We start from the raw sequence: 18260 nt of genomic DNA, 5'->3' as shown, positions 1-18260 counted from the left end.
CTATTGAATTACTAGGAACAGTTCAAGAAGCTTCGAAAGAATCAAAGACTAAAAAGCCAAGTTAGGTAACAAGGTCTAGTTTGTCAACTAAGTTGTTTTGTGGAAGGTACATACCATCAATGCTACGGAAATCCAGTAAGTACGTTCTACTATCCACTTGGTATAACTGTAGACTCATTTTGGAGTATGTACTTGTTACAGGATTCTTCCTTCGAACACGCAAATAATATGGGTTTACAACCTAGTGTGTGGTATGGACAAAAAAGAAAGTCAAAAGCAGTTCTTCTATAAAACATTTTATAGACTATAGGTTTAGCAAATGTGCTTAAAGTCAGAATGCCCTTTCTTTTTTACCTTCCATTCGTAATCCAGTTGTTTAATTGCTCTACAAACTTCTGCCATGATATCATTTGGTCGACTTTGACTTCTAATTCCCAAATGCCATTTTGCTTTCCTTACACCTTGGTGTTTTGATTTCTGTGGGTTTAATTCATCGAGGGTGTGGCGTGCCCTTGGCGTTTCAGCAACCAAGAATGGTACTCTTTCAGGATGGGGCCGAGTCAAATGATGATCATCGAGAAAAGAATCAGGTGGGCTTGTTGCCAAGTAAAAATCTTTGGCCTCATTCATTATCCTCCTGTTATCTATTATGAGGTGATAGGCAACTGCCAACGGGTCCTGGTGATTTCTATTATAAAGGCAGCTGAGAACCTCCTCTTCTGAGCATTCAAATTTTTCACACACTTCTTTTAAGGCTTCATCATCAATCATGGTTGAACTATATGATGGATCCTCAGGAAAGAGATATTTTGGAAGATCTTGTTTAAACCATTCATGCTCCCTGAGACAAAGTTAGGAGGTGAGACTGTAAGTAACAGTTTGGGGGATTTAGGATATGAATTCATTTCTATTTATACACATAGGGTATTTTCATTTTTTTTAAACTGAGACTTTCTTCTGGCTCACATTTCATTGTATATATTGGGGGAAATGCTCCAACCTCCCTCAGATTTTAAGAGGGAAAAAGCAGTACTGCACTAACTGGAAAAGAAATGTCTTCACTTTTATTTAAAGTTTTGGCACAAATGACAATGACAAACAAATGACCAAGACCAGCTTATTTCCAGTTCAGAAAAAAGAATATATTCTGTGGCTTCATTATTATAATATTCTTGATACAATGTTAGGTGAAAAAAACAACAAAAACAGACAACTATCATTCACTGACTGCTTACTCTGTGGTAGATTTTAGGCTAAATACGTCATATACATTATCTCACCTTATAAAACAACTCTATGAAGATAACAACTCTTCAAATATAAAAGAATATGTTTGACCTAAACTATGTCAAAAACTGCTAAAACTAAAAACATCATGAAAGGAAAACACTCAAAAGAACAACGATTATCTTCTGGGTGATGGAATTAAAGATCATTTTCTGGTGGGGTTTTTTTTGTTTTGGTTTTGTTTTTTTGTTTTGTTTTTGGTGTTTTCTAAGTCTTCTAATTGTCACATATTGCATTTAAATTGGAAAAAAAAACCATGTAAAACACAAATGAAAGCACCTTTCACTTAGATATTTTAAATTTTAAAGAATGATGTATCCTTTTCCATTGGTGGTAAAAGCATGCCCTTCCATATGAAACTTACAAATCAGTAATTCCACATGTGATTCCATGTATAGTACCCAAAAAACAAAAGCATGTCATTGATTAAATTAAAAATTCCTCATTACTTGAGATGAACAAAAGGAAAAAAGGGAGTAATTTATGAGATAGAACTCAAATGGCAACACACAAATTTACTCCTACTGAAAAGCATTAATCCTAATGAGAATGCATAAAAGTCAAATATGAAGCATACCACAGAAAATCTTAAAGAGCCACTACAAAATTTAACATCCCACCAGGGTCTATTTTTATTTTCTTTCAAAAGAAAGACGTGTAAGTGAAAAGTAAAAGCCGTCCCTCCTACTAATCTTCCTTCCCTAAGGTAACCAGTTTACTGTGTATTTTTAAATACGAAAACAAATGTGCCTATATACTGTATTTTTTAACATACAAATGACATGACATTATACATACTGTCCTGCAACTCTTTCTTTCACTTAATTTAAATCATTGAAGCTATTAGATCTGATAATCTCCAAGTTGCATTCTTACCTGATATCTTTGATTGTGGCCCTCTTCATGGGATCCACCTGTAGCATATGTTTCAAAAGGCTAATCACAGATGGATTTAAATACTGAGGGGTATAAAAGATCCCATCACATATCTTCTTAAAAAGAGTTGGCACATGATCATCATCAAACGGAAGGGTTCCACATAATAAAGCATAGAGAATAACCCCACTGCTCCATATGTCTACCTCTGGACCTGCATACAATCTGTAACAGGAAATACCAATTGGATTAAATAATCATTAGTAACTTGAGAGTTAATTAATCAAAAGTTTTAAATATGGATACTTTATAAAGAATTATTAGAGTATGGTTTCTATAGTCATTGCTTTACACTATACAGAAAGATTCTATATAATTCTATCATCATTATCTTTGAAAACAAAAGTTAAGAATTTTTAGGTTAGACTATAGCTAAAATTCTGTTCTTACTCCTTTACTTTGTTCCTCATGATATCAATTAAGAATGTTCTTTAGTGATGAACCCTAAACCCACTCTCCCCCCAAAACCCAAGACTTCCTACCAAGGTAAAAGGGGCCTGAGGCTGTGAAAGAAAGCCAAGCTGACTGGTTCACAAAGAAGATCCTAAACTGGTATTTACAATACACTGTAGCCAACTGACTTAACTACTGCAGACTGTTAGCACAAAGTCTGGCTTTGGGGAAAGGATGTCTGTAAATTGATCAAATAAACTGTTGAACTAATCCATAAATAGTGCTTTGAATACAAGTTCCCACTCATCCAGGGCTCACAGAAAGACCTTTCCAAACTGGAAAATTAGACTTCAGAAATGGCCCATGCATATATGCATATTTACATTTCTTTCTTTTATTTGTTTTTAATTAACATTGCCCCCAGAATTGTTTTTTCCCAAAAGAATTTAGATGGCACAAATGAAATAATTTAAAAACATTCTTTGAACATTAAGCTGATCAAAAAAAATAATGATGAAGCTTGATAAATCTAAAATTAGATACTTCTGCCTTAATCATAGCCATGACTTTACCCAAATATAATTTCTCTGAGCAGGCCAGGCAAGCAAGGTTATGAAAACAGAGAGAAAATACTATACTATTTCTGCATTCTGAATTAGGATATGACACATTCAAACAAAGAAACATGGTTTGAGTGAAACGTTATTAAAAGGTAATTATAAAGACTAGTAACAAACCTAGCCATCTGTTTTCAATTTCAGTAGTACAGTGAAAAACAATTACTCTTTAAAAATTAAATTTTCCTGTCATCTAATCTATTCAAAAAGCTGCACTGTATAAAGATCCTCATGTTCTCAATGCCGGTGGTCAGTAAATTGAGAGATTAGAATTCTTATAATACTGCAGTCTCCAGAAAATAAATGAAGTCTAAAGATTTTATCATACTTCAGTCCAATCCCCCAATCACCTTATCATAAAACAAAAAGCTACTACAAAATGTCTTCTATCTGAAAAATTAAAGGTACACATTATACTTTTAACCCTTCATCTAAGTAAACCATTTCTAAATAGTAGGTATTCCTGTATTATGCAAGTTTTTAATGTCTGACCTACCTTTAAAACTTGCTAGTTTTAAACCTTCAATTTCTTCCACCAGGGGGAAAAAAGAATTCTCTGCTATAAATGGAATCCTTAATTCTTATGTTTTATCCCTAAAATATAACACTTTCTGGATAAGAAAAGAATAAGCCCTAAATGTCTTTCCTTTCACTACAATTTAATATGACACCACAGACAGACAAAATCTAGGAAAAAAAAGATAATTACAAATGTATTAGTGTGGGAGGGTGTCAAATACTACCTTCCTGAAATTACTTCTGGTGCAGCGTAGTTGGGTGAGCCACAGCTTGTTCTTAAAAATTCACCATCTGACATCATGTTTGAAAGACCTGAAAATGTACAAAAAATCAACTATTCAAGATTTCCCAAGGAAATAAAAACAAAACTCCATTAAACAATAAAATTGGGTTTGCATTAAAGTGATAATCACTATATTCTTTGCTTAAACAAATTCCTAGTCTTTACTGTTCCCAAATATTTTGTCATTATGCCCTGAAATTTGTAATCTATTTCAGCATTTAAGGTTAGTGCATTATTTGGGGGCAGCTTAAGATACTCAGTCACTTAAGTATCCAACTCTTGATTTTGGCTCAGGTCATAATCTCACAGTGAGATCCACCCCGAGTTGGGCTCTGTGCTGGCAGCTAGGAGCCTGCTTGGGATTCTCTGTCTCCCTCTCTCTGCCCCTCCTCTGGCTTGTTCTTTCTCGCTCTCTCCCTCCCTCTCCCTCTTCCTCTCCCTCTCTCTTTCCCCCCAACCTGTCCTCAAAAATAAACAAACATTAAGAAAATTAAGTTAGTGCACTACTGGAAGTTAATGAGTATATATTAAGCTATCTGTTGTTCTGTTTATTAGAATAAACTCAGCATGTTTAAATTTATTAATAAAGAAATTACTAGAAAAAATGTAGATGAGTAGAAAAATTAAAATTCAAAGATTCTATGACCCTGTTCTGATTCTTTAAAAAACAAAACAGTAACCCTGAATATCAAAGCTCCCTCCCGCATAGTTTTACTCCAGAAAGAAACCTCTGCCTTCTCAAAAATGTACTAGATAAAAATAATCATGAAAGGAGTGCCTGGCTGGCTCAGTTGCCAGCATGCAGCTCTTGATCTCAGGGTTGTGAGTTTGAGCCCCATGTTGGGTATAGAGATTACTTAAAAATAAAATCTTAAAAAAATAATCATGACAATTAAGGAATAAGGAAGTCAAATAATTTAGTCAGTTACAACAACAATAGCAAATCAGTAGCTCAGAGTTGACTGGCACTGCTTGGTGAATCTCTATAGATTAAAATACATATATTCAAATCTGAGAAAAATACTTATGAAATCACCTCTGATTAGAACTTAAGCTAAGCAAAATTGAGTTGCAGAGATTAATTTTTCTTAAATTTAATAAAATAATATCAATGGCAATTTATATAGAACATAAAAGGAAAATAAATTCATTTTTGACAATGTTCTTCCCAAGGTGAAATTATGCTTTTCTATCATGTAAAATATTTTACTAGTTTTTTTTTAAATAATTCTGTTCATGGGGCACCTGGGTGGCTCAGTCGGTTAGACATCTGATCTGACTCTTGATTTCAGTCCAGGTCATGATCTTACAGTGGCATAATCAAGAGCGCCAGGCTCCAAGCTGAGCATGCAGCCTGCTTAAGATTCTCGCTCTCTCTCTGCCTCTCCCCAACTTGAGTGCATGCACTCTCTCTCTCCAAATAAAGAAATAAACTTCTTAAAAATAAATGAATGAATGATTTTGTTCATACAGTTTACCTTCTGGCTTTCAGAGTTTGTATAACTCCATTCAGTCTCTTTCCTCTTGCTCCATACTTGATCAAAAGAACATACTGGAGGGGAACCTAGGTGGTTTAATCAGTTAAGCATGACTCTGGATTTGGGTTCAGGTCATGAGTTCAAGCCTCAGGGCGGGCTCTGCACTGGCATCTCAGAGCCTGCTTATAATTCATTTTCATTCTCTCCCTCTCTCTCTCTGCCCCCCACCCCCCACTTATGCTCTCTCTCAAAATAAACTTTAAGAAAAAAAAAAAGAACTGGAAATAAAGTTGCTAACTTCTCCTTCACAAATAATAGTCTCTATTCAAATGATGTCTCTAATGCTGCCAATTTATTTACCTATTGTCCTAAAACTAAATTTTAAAGACATAAAGTTAAGAAGAGAATTTGTCACTTCTTCTCCTTTCTGTACGCTCACAGGCAAAATGATGAGGATACACTATTTTGGGATACTTAGTCCATTGCATAGAAGTAAAACTTATCTGAAGAATGCTTTGATGTTCATTAAACATAATGAATATTCGAAACTATAAAAATCTCCTTACCAAAATCAGCTATCTTTGCATTCATGTGTGCATCAAGCAGGACATTTTCAGGTTTCAAATCTCTATGGACCACCATATGCCTGTGACAGTAATCCACACCAGAAAGGATCTGTTGGAACAGACGCCGACTTTCTTTTTCATCCAGCTACGAAAAGTAGAGAGGCATTTTAAAGGTGTGCTTTTCAGAAGAAATTTTTCTACCTACAACTCTCCAACCTATAAAACCATCAAAACGCATGAAACCTTCCAAATGAAACTCATCCTGAGATGCTTTTGCAATGGGGAGATGGGTACAATCAGCACAAAGCCAAAATGCTAAGAGGATCTTGGAACTCAACTTTCTGTTACCACTCTTGTGACTACATTGCTTTCCCCTGTATTTCATGAGCTATTTCAAATAGTTTCAACTTCTCCTTGAAACTAGATATTTTTTCTCCTATACACTGGAAACATTTAATCCTTCATTCCTTTAACAAATATTTATTGAACATCTTTAGTGTGCCAAGCAGTTCTAGGCACTCAAGATACAGCAATGAATAAAACAAAGGCTCTTAATCTAGTTGATGAAAATAGACAATAAAGAAATAGACCATCAAGGAGTATTTTAAGAAAAATAAAGCAGAATAAGGGCACAGAATTATATTGGGGTGGGTGATACTATTTTAGACTATATGAGGAAGTAACATTCAAGACTGTTAATGAATTAGCAAGCAATCAAGTTATATGTCCTGAAATAAAGACTTTTTAGTTTTTTTTTCAACGTTTTTATTTTTTTTGGGACAGAGATAAACAGAGCATGAACGGGGGAGGGGCAGAGAGAGAGGGAGACACAGAATCGGAAACAGGCTCCAGGCTCTGAGCCATCAGCCCAGAGCCTGATGCGGGGCTCGAACTCCCGGACCGCGAGATCGTGACCTGGCTGAAGTCGGACGCTTAACTGACTGCGCCACCCAGGCGCCCCAAGACTTTTTAGTTTTAACAAAAGAAAAACCTTAATTCATTTGTTTTATAAAATATAAAAACATGTATCTTTAGTCTGTTTTCTGAAAAAATTATCTTATGCAGGAACTAACATTTTAAAAAATATTCTTTAAGAACTTCCATTTATCCATTTATCCATATTGTCTTGTTTTAGGATTTTTTTCCCCAAAGCTATAACCATTATTTGGATGAGCCTGTACCCATGAAGTCATATTTAATAAATAGCCTATTAATTCTCTATAATATGCAATTTTCTAACAGAGGTCACAAATTAGCATTCTAAAGCCAGACTTCTACACTTTAAATGGCATGGACAATCTGGGAGAAAAGGTGAACTAGTAATTTCTTTTGAAAGCAAAATTAAAACTAATGAAGTACAATGAGACACCCTTCCTCTAGAGAAAATAACCTGCTAATAATCTAACACATTTATTTCTAGAAGAAATGTAGGTTCACTTTTTTTAACATAACTTTATTTATATTAAATATACTAAATGAAAAAGTAATGTGTTCTAAATGTGAAATAAAACTTAGTTGATTAAACAAAATATAATAGGTAAATTAACTAAACAGACTACAAAAATGAAAATTATACCATATTAACAATAAATACAGTACAAAAGATGAAAAAGGAGAAGTCTCCAAAGGAAAGTTAGAAAAGTTAAAGCATATTTGCAGTTAAACATGGTAGACTGAATCTTTTGTCTCCACACCTTGAAACATCACTAAAAGGACATTAGCATAAAAAGACGAAAAGAGCAAGAAAAGTGACAACAGTAAAATCAGAAGGAGTCACCAAGCTATAGAGTGGATGAACGATGAAGACTTGACCAAACAGAGAAAGCAGAAACCTTAAGCCTGCAGGGTGGAAACCAATAATAAACTAGCCTGCACACAGAACTCTGGAAAAGCTTAGAAATTAGAAAATTCGTGAAGGGAGAAATGAGAGGTGGACCGAAAGCAGGACAATTGGTTGAAGTTTTAAATTCACCCCTACGGGGGAATAAGACCCATGATTTGCTCTTGAGTAAGACCAAACCAGCTCTGTTCTCAAGGACACCAAGGCAGGGATGAGGCGCCCGAAGGAAAACACAGGGATTAAGTGAAAGTCAACATACTAACTACTGAGACTTGCAGGCCTCTTCCCAATTCAGCTCTCAGAGAACTGCAAGCTAAGCTAATACCCTCAAGGAAATTGAAACATTGCTTCCAGAGCAACCCTCTGATCTAGGGAAAACTATTTGAAATTACTAGTATTTGGTGCACCCTAACAAAATGGACAGATCCCTACCTATTCCACCTATGGGAAGGCTCACCAATCATTAAGTTCCACCTACATGAGCTTGGCATTTAGTACCTCACTCAAATATAAGTGGACAACCAAGAATCACCAGATATCTGAGGAAGGACCTTTTCAAAAGACAGAGACCGATAAAATGAACAGGGAAAAAAAAAAAAAAAAGGAACAGGGAGCACAAAAGGTACAGTAACAATGCAGGGAACAGAGGAAAACTTAAATAATAAATAAGTAAGTAAGTAAGTAAGTAAGTAAGTAACAACTGTTGACTCTTAGCTACAGAGAACAAGCTGATGGTTACCAGAGGTGGGAGGAATGGGTGAAAGTGTGATGGGGATCAAGAGTACACTTATGTTGAGCACTGATTAAGTAAGGTACAGAATTGTTGAATCACTGTATTTTACATCTGAAACAAATATAACACTGCATGTTAACTACATTGGAATTAAAATTAAAACCTTAAAAAAAACCCAACTAATTATTATCCTTCGACAAATAAGGTTATTATATCTGTGGAGCAGAACTGGCTATTTAAAAAAGAAAATTTCAGAGGCGCCTAGATGGCTCAGTCAGTTAAGCGTCCAAGTCTTGATTTCAGCTCAGGTCAAGATCTCACTCATCAGGCTCCATGAAACCTGCTTAGGATTCTCTCTTTCCCTCTCTCTCTCTGCCCCTCCCACATGTGCATACCTGCACACTTGCTCTCTCTCTCTAAATAAATAAACTTTAAAAAAAAAATAAAGAAAAAAGAAAATTTCAGAAAACAAGATCTTTGAAATAGAAAATATGACAGCTGAAATTTAAAATTTTTTAAATGTTTATTTATTTTTGAGAGAGAGGCAGAGACACAGCGTGAGTGGGGGAGGGGCAGAGAGAGACACAATCAGAAGCAGGCTCCAGGCTCTGCGCTATCAGCACAGAGTCCGATGTGGGGCTCAAACTAACCAGCTACAAGGCCATGACCTGAGCCAAAGTCGGACACAACTGACTGAGCCACTCAGGCACCCCAACAGCTGAAATTTTAATATACCACAGAAGAAAAATGACCAAGAAATGACAAATGGAAAAGATAAGAAAACAAGATACCAATCCAACTTGTGCCTGTTTCCATTTTTCCAGGCATAGCATAGCATGGGGGGAGGGGGTACAGTGAATAGAGAAGTGGAATACCTGAAAATTGAAATGAACCATGTTAAAAAATGGTAAAATCAAAATTAACTTGGTTAATGAGTTTGATTTTGATGAAAGTAAATAGATATGCTACATAGAACAAATGAGTGAATGATATAAAGAACTTTAGATTGAGAGGGAAAAAAAATGGCTTCTCACTGCTAGACACAGCTCTTCTAGAAAGAGGTTTTAGCCATACCACATAACGTGGGTATGAGAAAAACATGGGCAGGAGGGGCGGTGTTTACTTTTTATGTCTGTAACTTAAGAAACTGTTCAAAATATCTTCTAAAGTTCCTTCCAACTCTAAATTCTTTAAGTCTAATTCCTACCTCCTTCATGGAGCCTGTTCTTACTACTCCAGGTACATCAGATTTCTGAAACCAAAAAATGAATGCAATTTAAATGTGGCTAGGGTTGACTAGCAAGGCCTAGATCTTTAATATGTTTTGTAAGGATTAAATATATACTTCAAGATATATATTACAAGTATTTGTATACCCCAAAAGCGTGAGTTGGAGGATCATGAGTTCTGGGGTCTCAATCCAATTCTGTCATTAATAAATCATGTGACCTTGAGTAAATCTATAAATCATGAGTCTCAGCTTCCACTTCCATGTAAGTAGACTAAGGAAATAGTCTTTAAGGTCTTTTCTAACTCTAAATCGTCTATGATTCTAGACAAATATATGACTAAGGAAACTGGTTATTAAGTAGACCTCTTAACAAAATTGCTCTCTGACATCTTGAAGCTAGTAAGGAATAAGGGGAGTTACAAAATATATACAGGATTAAATCAGAACTGCTTACCCTTCCATTTTTACAGATATAATCAAATAGCTCTCCTCCTGAGACATATTCCATCACCATGAAAATATCAGATGGTGTACTGATGACCTGGTACCTGGTGAGAGAAAACATTTATCTACCAATATTAAAACATGTATATTCATCATTCAGTAAATATTTACTAAGTGCCTATAATATAGCAGGCACTGTGCTAGAATCCGGGAAAGCTGCAGGGAACAAAACAAATTCTCTGCCTTCATGGAGTTCATGTTCCAGGAGCCAGGAAACAGACACTAAATAAATAAGCAATATCTCAGGTGGTAGAACTTGCTATGAAGAGAAATAAAACAAACTACGAGGAACCTCTCACACAGGGCATTTAAGGAAGGACTACTGTCCAATAAAGTAACATTTGAGCAGAACCTGATGGAAGGGAGCAAACCATACCACGATCTAGGAAGAAGGTGAGCCAGCAAGTGCAAAGGCCCCGAGGTACAAGTCTGTCTGGCATGTTTGAGGAATGGTAAGACGGCTAGAGCAGAGTGAGCTGGCAGAAAGAAATAGAATGTGGACTCAAAAAGCTACCTGGAGACCAGAGGACAGAACCTTACAAACCACGATGAGGCCTGACTTCTACTCTAAGGGAGATGCAAAGCTATTAAAGGTTTTAAGCAAAGTAGTCATGTGATCTGATCTCTTAAAAAGGAAACTTTAATTTATGGCAACAACATGAAGAACTGATGGGATGGTAAACGTGGAAGCAATAGTCTACTGCAGGAGTCTGTGACAGAGATGACAGTGGCTCAAACTAGGCTGATGGTAATGAAGGAATTGAGGAACACTCGGATTCTAGATAGATTTTGAAGAAAGAAATGGAATGGATGACAGGAAGTTCAGGATGGTTCCTAAGTCTCTGCCCTAAGGAACTGAATATTCACAGAGGGTGACAGCTGTGGGAAGAGCAGGCTTGGGGAAGGGTAACAGAAAGTTCAGCTCTAGCATGCCCATGGGGATGTGAAGTACGCAGTGAGTGAGGGATCTGGAGTTAGGGGAAGAGGTAACAAAGCAGGAGATGTGTATGGAGAAGTCATCAGCATATGGACAGCACTTAAAACTACAGCACCTCAGCAAATGAGAAGACAGGAGAGTGAAACAAATTTTGAGTCAGCTCATTCAGTACAAAAGCTAAGCAGTTGTTACTGACAGCCCGCATGAGAAAACTGAGCAATAAGTAAGTTATATGGAGACCCTACAATTGGCCACTGTACAACAACCATAATATCACTGCCCTTCTGAAATACTGGAGTCCTAAAATTTTATCAGTCATTATTTGTTTTCTCAGATATAAGCAGTACAGGGGAACACCCTTTCTACTGGCTACGTGACATCATGTGGAAATTTGGATGTCAAGAGTTTTTACTAGCAAATCATTGTTGGTTCTACAGCAACAGGGACACAGAAAGTTATCTATCAGAAAGGCATGTCCAGAAGACAAGAAAGAATGAGAAAGGTAACAGCTGATAAGCACAAGGGCAAAACATGAACACAGGCTTAGGTGACCAAGAACAGGGTTAGATATAGATAAATACATGAACAGGCAAAAAATCTTTAAATCTTGAGGAAGATTCAAGAAATGTCAGTCATCCTTCTCACTTGTCAGAGTAAGTTGGTTAACAAAAATTATTTTAAAATGATATGACTACATTTAATACAATCAGTTCTTACAGTTTAATTATATGAGGATGCCTGAAAAGCTTGAGGTTCTGAATTTCTCTGCGGATTTTTCCTACCACATCAAGGCTTCGAATCTTCTGTCGATTGAGTATCTTCACAGCAACTTTGTGCCCAGTCAATTCATGTTTGCCAACTGTAGGAGAAATAATTTTAACCAGTTAGTGCCAGGCTTGATTAATAACATATTTACATGTATTCTAAGAGTTTGCACTCTCAGAAAATACTGAGCAAATTTAAGTTCCTTTCAATTCTACCTGATTTGCCTCTAAATGTTGTTTACATGTTCAAGAGTGATTAAGTGGGAGAATACATAAGAAACTGGTAACAGTGGTTTCTTCCAGAAAGGAAAACTGGAAAGCTAACACAGAAAGAAGAGACTTCCTTTTTGCTATATACTTTTTTGCACTTTTAAATTCTGATTTTTTAATTCTTAAGCTATCATACATACAACCTGAACTTTAAAAAAAAAAAACTGAACTTTTTGCTTTTGGTGAACAGTTCTATGAAGTTGAACATATAGTAACTGGTAAAGCCACCATTAGAATCAAATACAGAATAGTTCCACCATCCCCCAAAATGCCCTCATGGCACAGACACACTCCCCCTCTCCATAACCCCTTGAACCATTCAAATTTCAGTTCATGAGCATGCCATTTCTATTTTTAAGAATAAAATTAAAAAAAAAATTTAATGTTTTTATTTTTGAGAGAGAAAGTGTGCACAGGGGCGGGGCAGAGAGAGAGAGGGAGACACAGAATTTGAAGCAGGCTCCAGGCTCAGAGCTGTCCGCACAGAGCCCAACACAGGGCTCAAATTCATGAACCATGAGATCATGACCTGAGCCAAAGTCGGACGCTTAACCAACTGAGCTACCCAAGTGCCCCAAGAATAAAAAATTTCAGTGATTTTCTTTCAATTCTGAATGCTATGCCCAGATAATCAATGGTAATAATAGGATTTAGTCTCCAAAATTTTAGCTTTTATTTACCCTTTCCCTAGAACCTACTGGAGAATATATATTCTATCAAAATTAGGAAGAAAATGAAGAAAGATAATATCCACTAAAGAAGGGATCAAATATAGGAGAAAAACTAAGAGATCTCCAATATGGTAATGAAGCAAAGTCCTAGGTAACAGATGTGTAGAAGGCCTAGAGGCAACAAATCCAGACAGAAATGTGACAGAGGAGCCAAGATTGGGGGGGGGGGGGGGGGGGGGGGGGAGGGGCAGATAAATTATTTTATAGGTTTGAAAGTTTGGAATGCTGTATTGAGAGAGATTTTACAAAAGCATTTGAAGATACAAGAAATTTAGCCTCAGGTTTAAAGAAAACTAAGAAAATGGACAAACCAAGGTTAACTTAATAACTCCAGGAAAAATTAAAAGTAATGTAAGAAAATATAGTCACAGGGCACCTGGGTGGCTCAGTTGAGCATCCGACTCTTGATATCAGCTCAGGTCATGATCTTGGGGTCATGAGATCAAGCCCCACAATGGACTCCACACCGAGCATGAAAACTGCTTGGGATTCTCTGTCTCCCTCTCTCTCTCTACCAGCCCCCTCTCAAAATAAATGAACATTTAAAAAATATATATAGTCACAGTATTGCCTTGGCATATAGTTTTTACACAGTCACAATTATGAAATGCTAAATGTAGGGTTTTTTAACTATGATATAATTATTAGGAGAATGAGGGTGTAGAGGAAAAGGTGTAAGAGAACTGAAATCCTTATCTACTCTAACAGAAACTCAACAACAACAATAAAAATCTGACAACAAGAATTAAGAAATAGTTTGTACACATGCATGGATCAATTTGAAATATGGAGGTTTAAAAAAAAAAAACAACAACCTAGAGATAAATACAAGAAAAAACAGCTAAGAGTTGAGAGTGTGGGTAAGGAATTGTTTTATAAATACACCTCTTAGCACTATTTGACTTTTTGAAATATACATGTATCAATTTTTTTTAAATAAGTGGTTTAGGGTTTTAGCTTTTTAGGAAGAAAATGCTGTCTTCTAAAGTAGAACATAGTTTGTAAGACCAAGACCAATAGCTGAGAGCTTTCCCTGGTGATCTTGGTAATTACCAACTGAAAGGCAAAGGTAATGATAAATAAGAAATTCCTTCTTAGTTATTTATGTATGTTATGTGCTGAATTGTGTCTCCCCCCAAAATTCATGTTGGAACCCTCCCTCTCAGAATGTGACAGTATGTGGAAATAGGGCCTGTAAAAAAGTGACTGTTGAAATAGATCAGGTAGGTCTGAATACCCCCTGACTGGTGTATCTTTATAAGAGTAAATCTGTACACAGAGAGAGAGAGAGAGAGAGAGAGAGAGAGAGAGAGCGAGCGAGCAGGGGTTCACACGGGAAACCCTGGGAGGACAGAGGGAAGAGGCAGCCATCTGCAAGCTAAGGAGAAAGCCTCAGAAGGCATCAACCCTTCTGAAACCTTGATCTCCGATGTTTAGCCTCCAGACTGTAAGAAAATAAACTGCTGTTCAAGCCATTCTGGCTGAGGTATTTTGTTATGGCAGCCCTTAGCAGATAATTATGATACTTTTTATCATTTCCAAGTTGAAAACTCAATATTGATAATTTTAACTTCTTGTGTTTAGGGGTGCCTGGGTGGCAGTCGGTCAAACATCTGACTGTCGATTTCAGCTCAGGTTGTGATCTCAAGATCGTGGGATCGAGCCCCACCTTGGGTTCTGCACTGACAGCATGGAGCCTGCTTGGGATTCTCTCTCTCTCCCTCTCTCTCTGCCTCTCCCCTGCTCATGCATGCACACATGAGCATGTGTTCTCTCTCTCAAAATAAGTAAGTTTTTTAAAAAAAGATTTAAACTTCTTGTGTTTAAAACATTATTTTAAACAAGAACTTTTTCTCATTATTCCAATCTAAATAGGCTTTCCTGCTTGATCTGGGATTTGGGATGGAGTTGAGCCTGCCCACCCTTTAGAAACCCTCAAGGATTATGAACCACTGCATGTTTTTAAGCAGGGGAGCAACAAGATAATTAAATTAGCTTTCTAAAGACAAAATTCACTGCTTGCTCCTCACTTAATAGGTGCTCTTGGTGACTTAATAAAATTTTAGAACTAAAGAGAACCTTACAGATCATCTAGTCCAATGGTTTTCAATAATTCAACATTTCCCTCCACCAGGCCAACCAAGACAATGAGTGATGGGCTTCTCTGCCCCCCACGCTCCCTTCAGTTGAGAAGGTCAGGGGATGGGGTAGTTTCTAATTACTTCGAATTTTTTTAAGCATTTGCTATTTTCCTTAAATGTTTTAATTAATAATATTAAATCCAAGGTAAGTTATACAGGTATTTCACACTTGCAGAAAAAAGCATTAAGACTCCAAGAAAACTGTTTAAGTCACAGTAAGTCTCAATCCTTCTCAAAAATACAATTTATCACCTAAATTCACCTCCTACTTTGTCCAGATTCTTTAACCAGCACAATACCTCTGGAATGTACATCTTCCCAGCAAGTGAACAAATATACAACTGCAACATAGTCTACCCTAACCAAAAGCATTATCACAGAACCAAAAATGCCAGTTTCAAACTACTACAATGTAAATGGAATCTCTAAGTTTTCTTATAACCACCATTTGTATAGCTTGACTAATCTCAAAACCACCCACGGCTAAGAAAATATAGAACTTTCCTGAAAGATGGTAGAATAGGAATACACTGGACATACTTCCATCAAAAACTAAATACACATGAAATCAGTAACAAAGAAAAACCTATAATCACAGCTGAAATGGGACTGAAAATTGGAAGCACATTCTAATTTCGGATAAGGCTTTCTCCAATCTCCTATACCAATCAGATGTGATTAAGTGCAGTCAAATTGACTGTTAAACCCTAATTCAGGAAGTATCTTAGTTTGTTGAGACCTAGTTTATTGATACCTGAAGTAGTAATCTCATCTGTCTGAACTACCCCCAAAATCTCCAAGCAATGGCTTAGTAGAAACTCTCCCATTAACTGCATAGCTGAAACAGGACTGGGAAATAGCCACAACACTGGATACTACTGGCAGACTCTGAATCAGAAGGAATGTTAAAGCAGAATCCATTTGGGACTGAACTCCCAATTCATCACAAATCAACCAGTCTCCTCTCATAGGATACCCTGCTCAACTTAATCTCAACCCAGATTAACTATGCAACAACAGAGTCTTTTTTTTTTTTTTTTTTTTTTTTTTAAAGAGAGCATGCACAAAGTAGAGGGGCTGAGGAAGACAGGGAGAGAATCTTAAGCAGACTTCACACTCGGTATGGAACCTGACGCAAGGCTTGATCCCATGTCAGGGATCCCATGACCCTGGGATCATGACCTGAGCCAAAATCAAGAGTAGGTCACTCAACCAACTGAGCCACCCAGGCACCCAAGAAACAATGGGTCTTATCAAAACTCCAGATGTGCATTCTATCATTAAAGAAGGAACTGCAATAGACACTCAAAGTATTCTTTCCAATTCATTTCATGTACTGAACATCTGCTACATACCAGTTAACACTGCCACAGAAAACAGAACTGACCAAAAGCAACCTGGGTCCCTGGGACCTTCCTGGCCTCTGAAGATGACCAAAATAACTGTTAAGGTAGGAAAAACCAAAAAGTTTTTTAAAGTACAAAAGAATAAAGCAAGAAGAACAGACATTAATTAAAACATGAACATTTAAAACATGAACCCAAGAATACGTGAATGTTGTCGAAAAAATTAACTATCACAAGGTGATAAGAAATACAGAAGTTAGAGCATCTGGCTGGCTCAGTCAGTAGAGCATGCGCCTCTTGATCTCAGGGTTGTAAGTTCGAACCCACATTGGGTGTAGAAATTACTCAAACATTTATGTTTAAATTATTTTAAATAATTTTAATATTTTAAGGAGTGCCTGGGTGGCTCAGTCAGTTAAGCATCCTACTCTCCATCTCAGATCAGGTCTTGATCTCAGGGTTTTGAGTTCAAGCCCTGAACTGGGCTCTGCACTGGGCATTAGGCCCATTTAAAAAAAATAAAAATAAAGGGGCACCTGGGTGGCTCAGTCAATTAAGCATCTTACTTCAGCTCAGGTCATGATCTCACAGTTTGTAGGTTGGAACTCCACCTTGGGCTCTGTGCTGACAGCTCAGAGCCTGGAGCCTGCTTCAGACTGTGTCTCCCTCTCTCTCTGTTCCTCCACAGAGACATTCTGTCTCTCTATCTCTCAAAAATAAACATTTTTAAAAATTTTTAATACATAAAATAAAATCTTTTAAACAAAAAAGGAAATATAAAAGGAAGAGCAGAGCAAGATGAATTTTACAACAATTAGAAAGCAGTAAGTTGTAAAAATATGAGAAAATTTTATCGTAAACATACCAAAAATTAGGAAGAAATCAAAATTAGCACTCAAAGGATGGATGCTGACAGACAAAGAACAGGAAATCAAGTGAAATTCAACTCATGAGTAATAGCGAGTAGAGAATAAATACTATTCCACCTATGAATAATAGAAGTCCCTCCCCAGTAAGAGTAAGTAAACAGAACGAAATCAATAACCAAACAAAGTACGACTAAAGACGTTGTTCTAATACCTGAGCATTTCATCAAATTAGAGATTACTTAGAAGAAACAGAGGCATATCTTCATTTCTGAAACAACAGAAATCACAGAAGTATGACTGTACAAATAGTATTCAAACAAAAATTGAACAGTAACAGGGAGGAGAAAGGTGTCGTAACAGCCACTGTAGAGATCAAATTCAACCTCTCTGACTCTCTCTCACACACAACTAAGTAAATAAGCAGGGTACATGATCAATTTGTTTTTTTAAGGGAAAATTAGTGCACTAATTCCTTTTTCATGGCTGGCAAACCAATAGAAACATTTTAGGGGAAGAAAAGCTGATATACTAGACCGCATTAAGAGTGATTTTGGGGCACCTGGGTGGCTCAGTTGGTTAAGTGTCCGAGTTTGGCTCAGGTCATGATCTCACGGTTTGTGGGTTTGAGCCCTGCGTCAGGCTCTGTGCTGATAACTCAGAACCTGGAGCCTGCTTGGGATTCTGGGTCTCCCTCTCTCTCTGCCCCTCCCCCACTCATGCTCTGTCTATCTCAAGAATGAATAAACATTTAAAAAAATGTTTTTAAGAGAAAGAGTGATATATATTTTTTATATAGTTCCTCAGAATTTAACTTA

At 36.7% G+C, this 18260-nt stretch overlaps 1 protein-coding gene across 9 annotated transcripts in view; it reads right to left on the bottom strand.

Annotated features, from left to right (window-relative positions):
• The window catches only part of PRKAA1 (protein kinase AMP-activated catalytic subunit alpha 1), a 42309-nt gene that overhangs the window by 6978 nt on the left and 17071 nt on the right, over positions 1-18260 (bottom strand). For 6 of the 9 annotated variants that reach the window (XM_023238872.2, XM_045037781.1, XM_045037780.1 and 3 more), the window contains 8 exons: positions 12042-12183; positions 10338-10431; positions 9860-9904; positions 6080-6224; positions 3977-4064; positions 2164-2388; positions 355-841; positions 115-241 (listed from right to left, as the gene is read on the bottom strand). In XM_023238872.2, coding sequence (XP_023094640.2) covers positions 115-241; positions 355-841; positions 2164-2388; positions 3977-4064; positions 6080-6224; positions 9860-9904; positions 10338-10397 — 1177 coding nt within the window. In that variant the 5' untranslated portion in view covers positions 10398-10431; positions 12042-12183. Of the gene's footprint in view, positions 1-114; positions 242-354; positions 842-2163; positions 2389-3455; positions 3544-3976; positions 4065-6079; positions 6225-9859; positions 9905-10337; positions 10432-12041; positions 12184-18260 lie in introns of those variants that run through there. The other 3 variants (XM_023238865.2, XM_045037793.1, XM_023238876.2) reach the window with 3 other exon arrangements.

Source organism: Felis catus, chromosome A1 (assembly GCF_018350175.1).
Source record: "Felis catus isolate Fca126 chromosome A1, F.catus_Fca126_mat1.0, whole genome shotgun sequence".
NCBI classification, from domain to species: Eukaryota; Metazoa; Chordata; class Mammalia; order Carnivora; family Felidae; genus Felis; species Felis catus.
The sequence above is the reverse complement of the archived record's forward strand: the minus strand, read 5'-3'. Positions and strand labels throughout refer to the sequence as shown.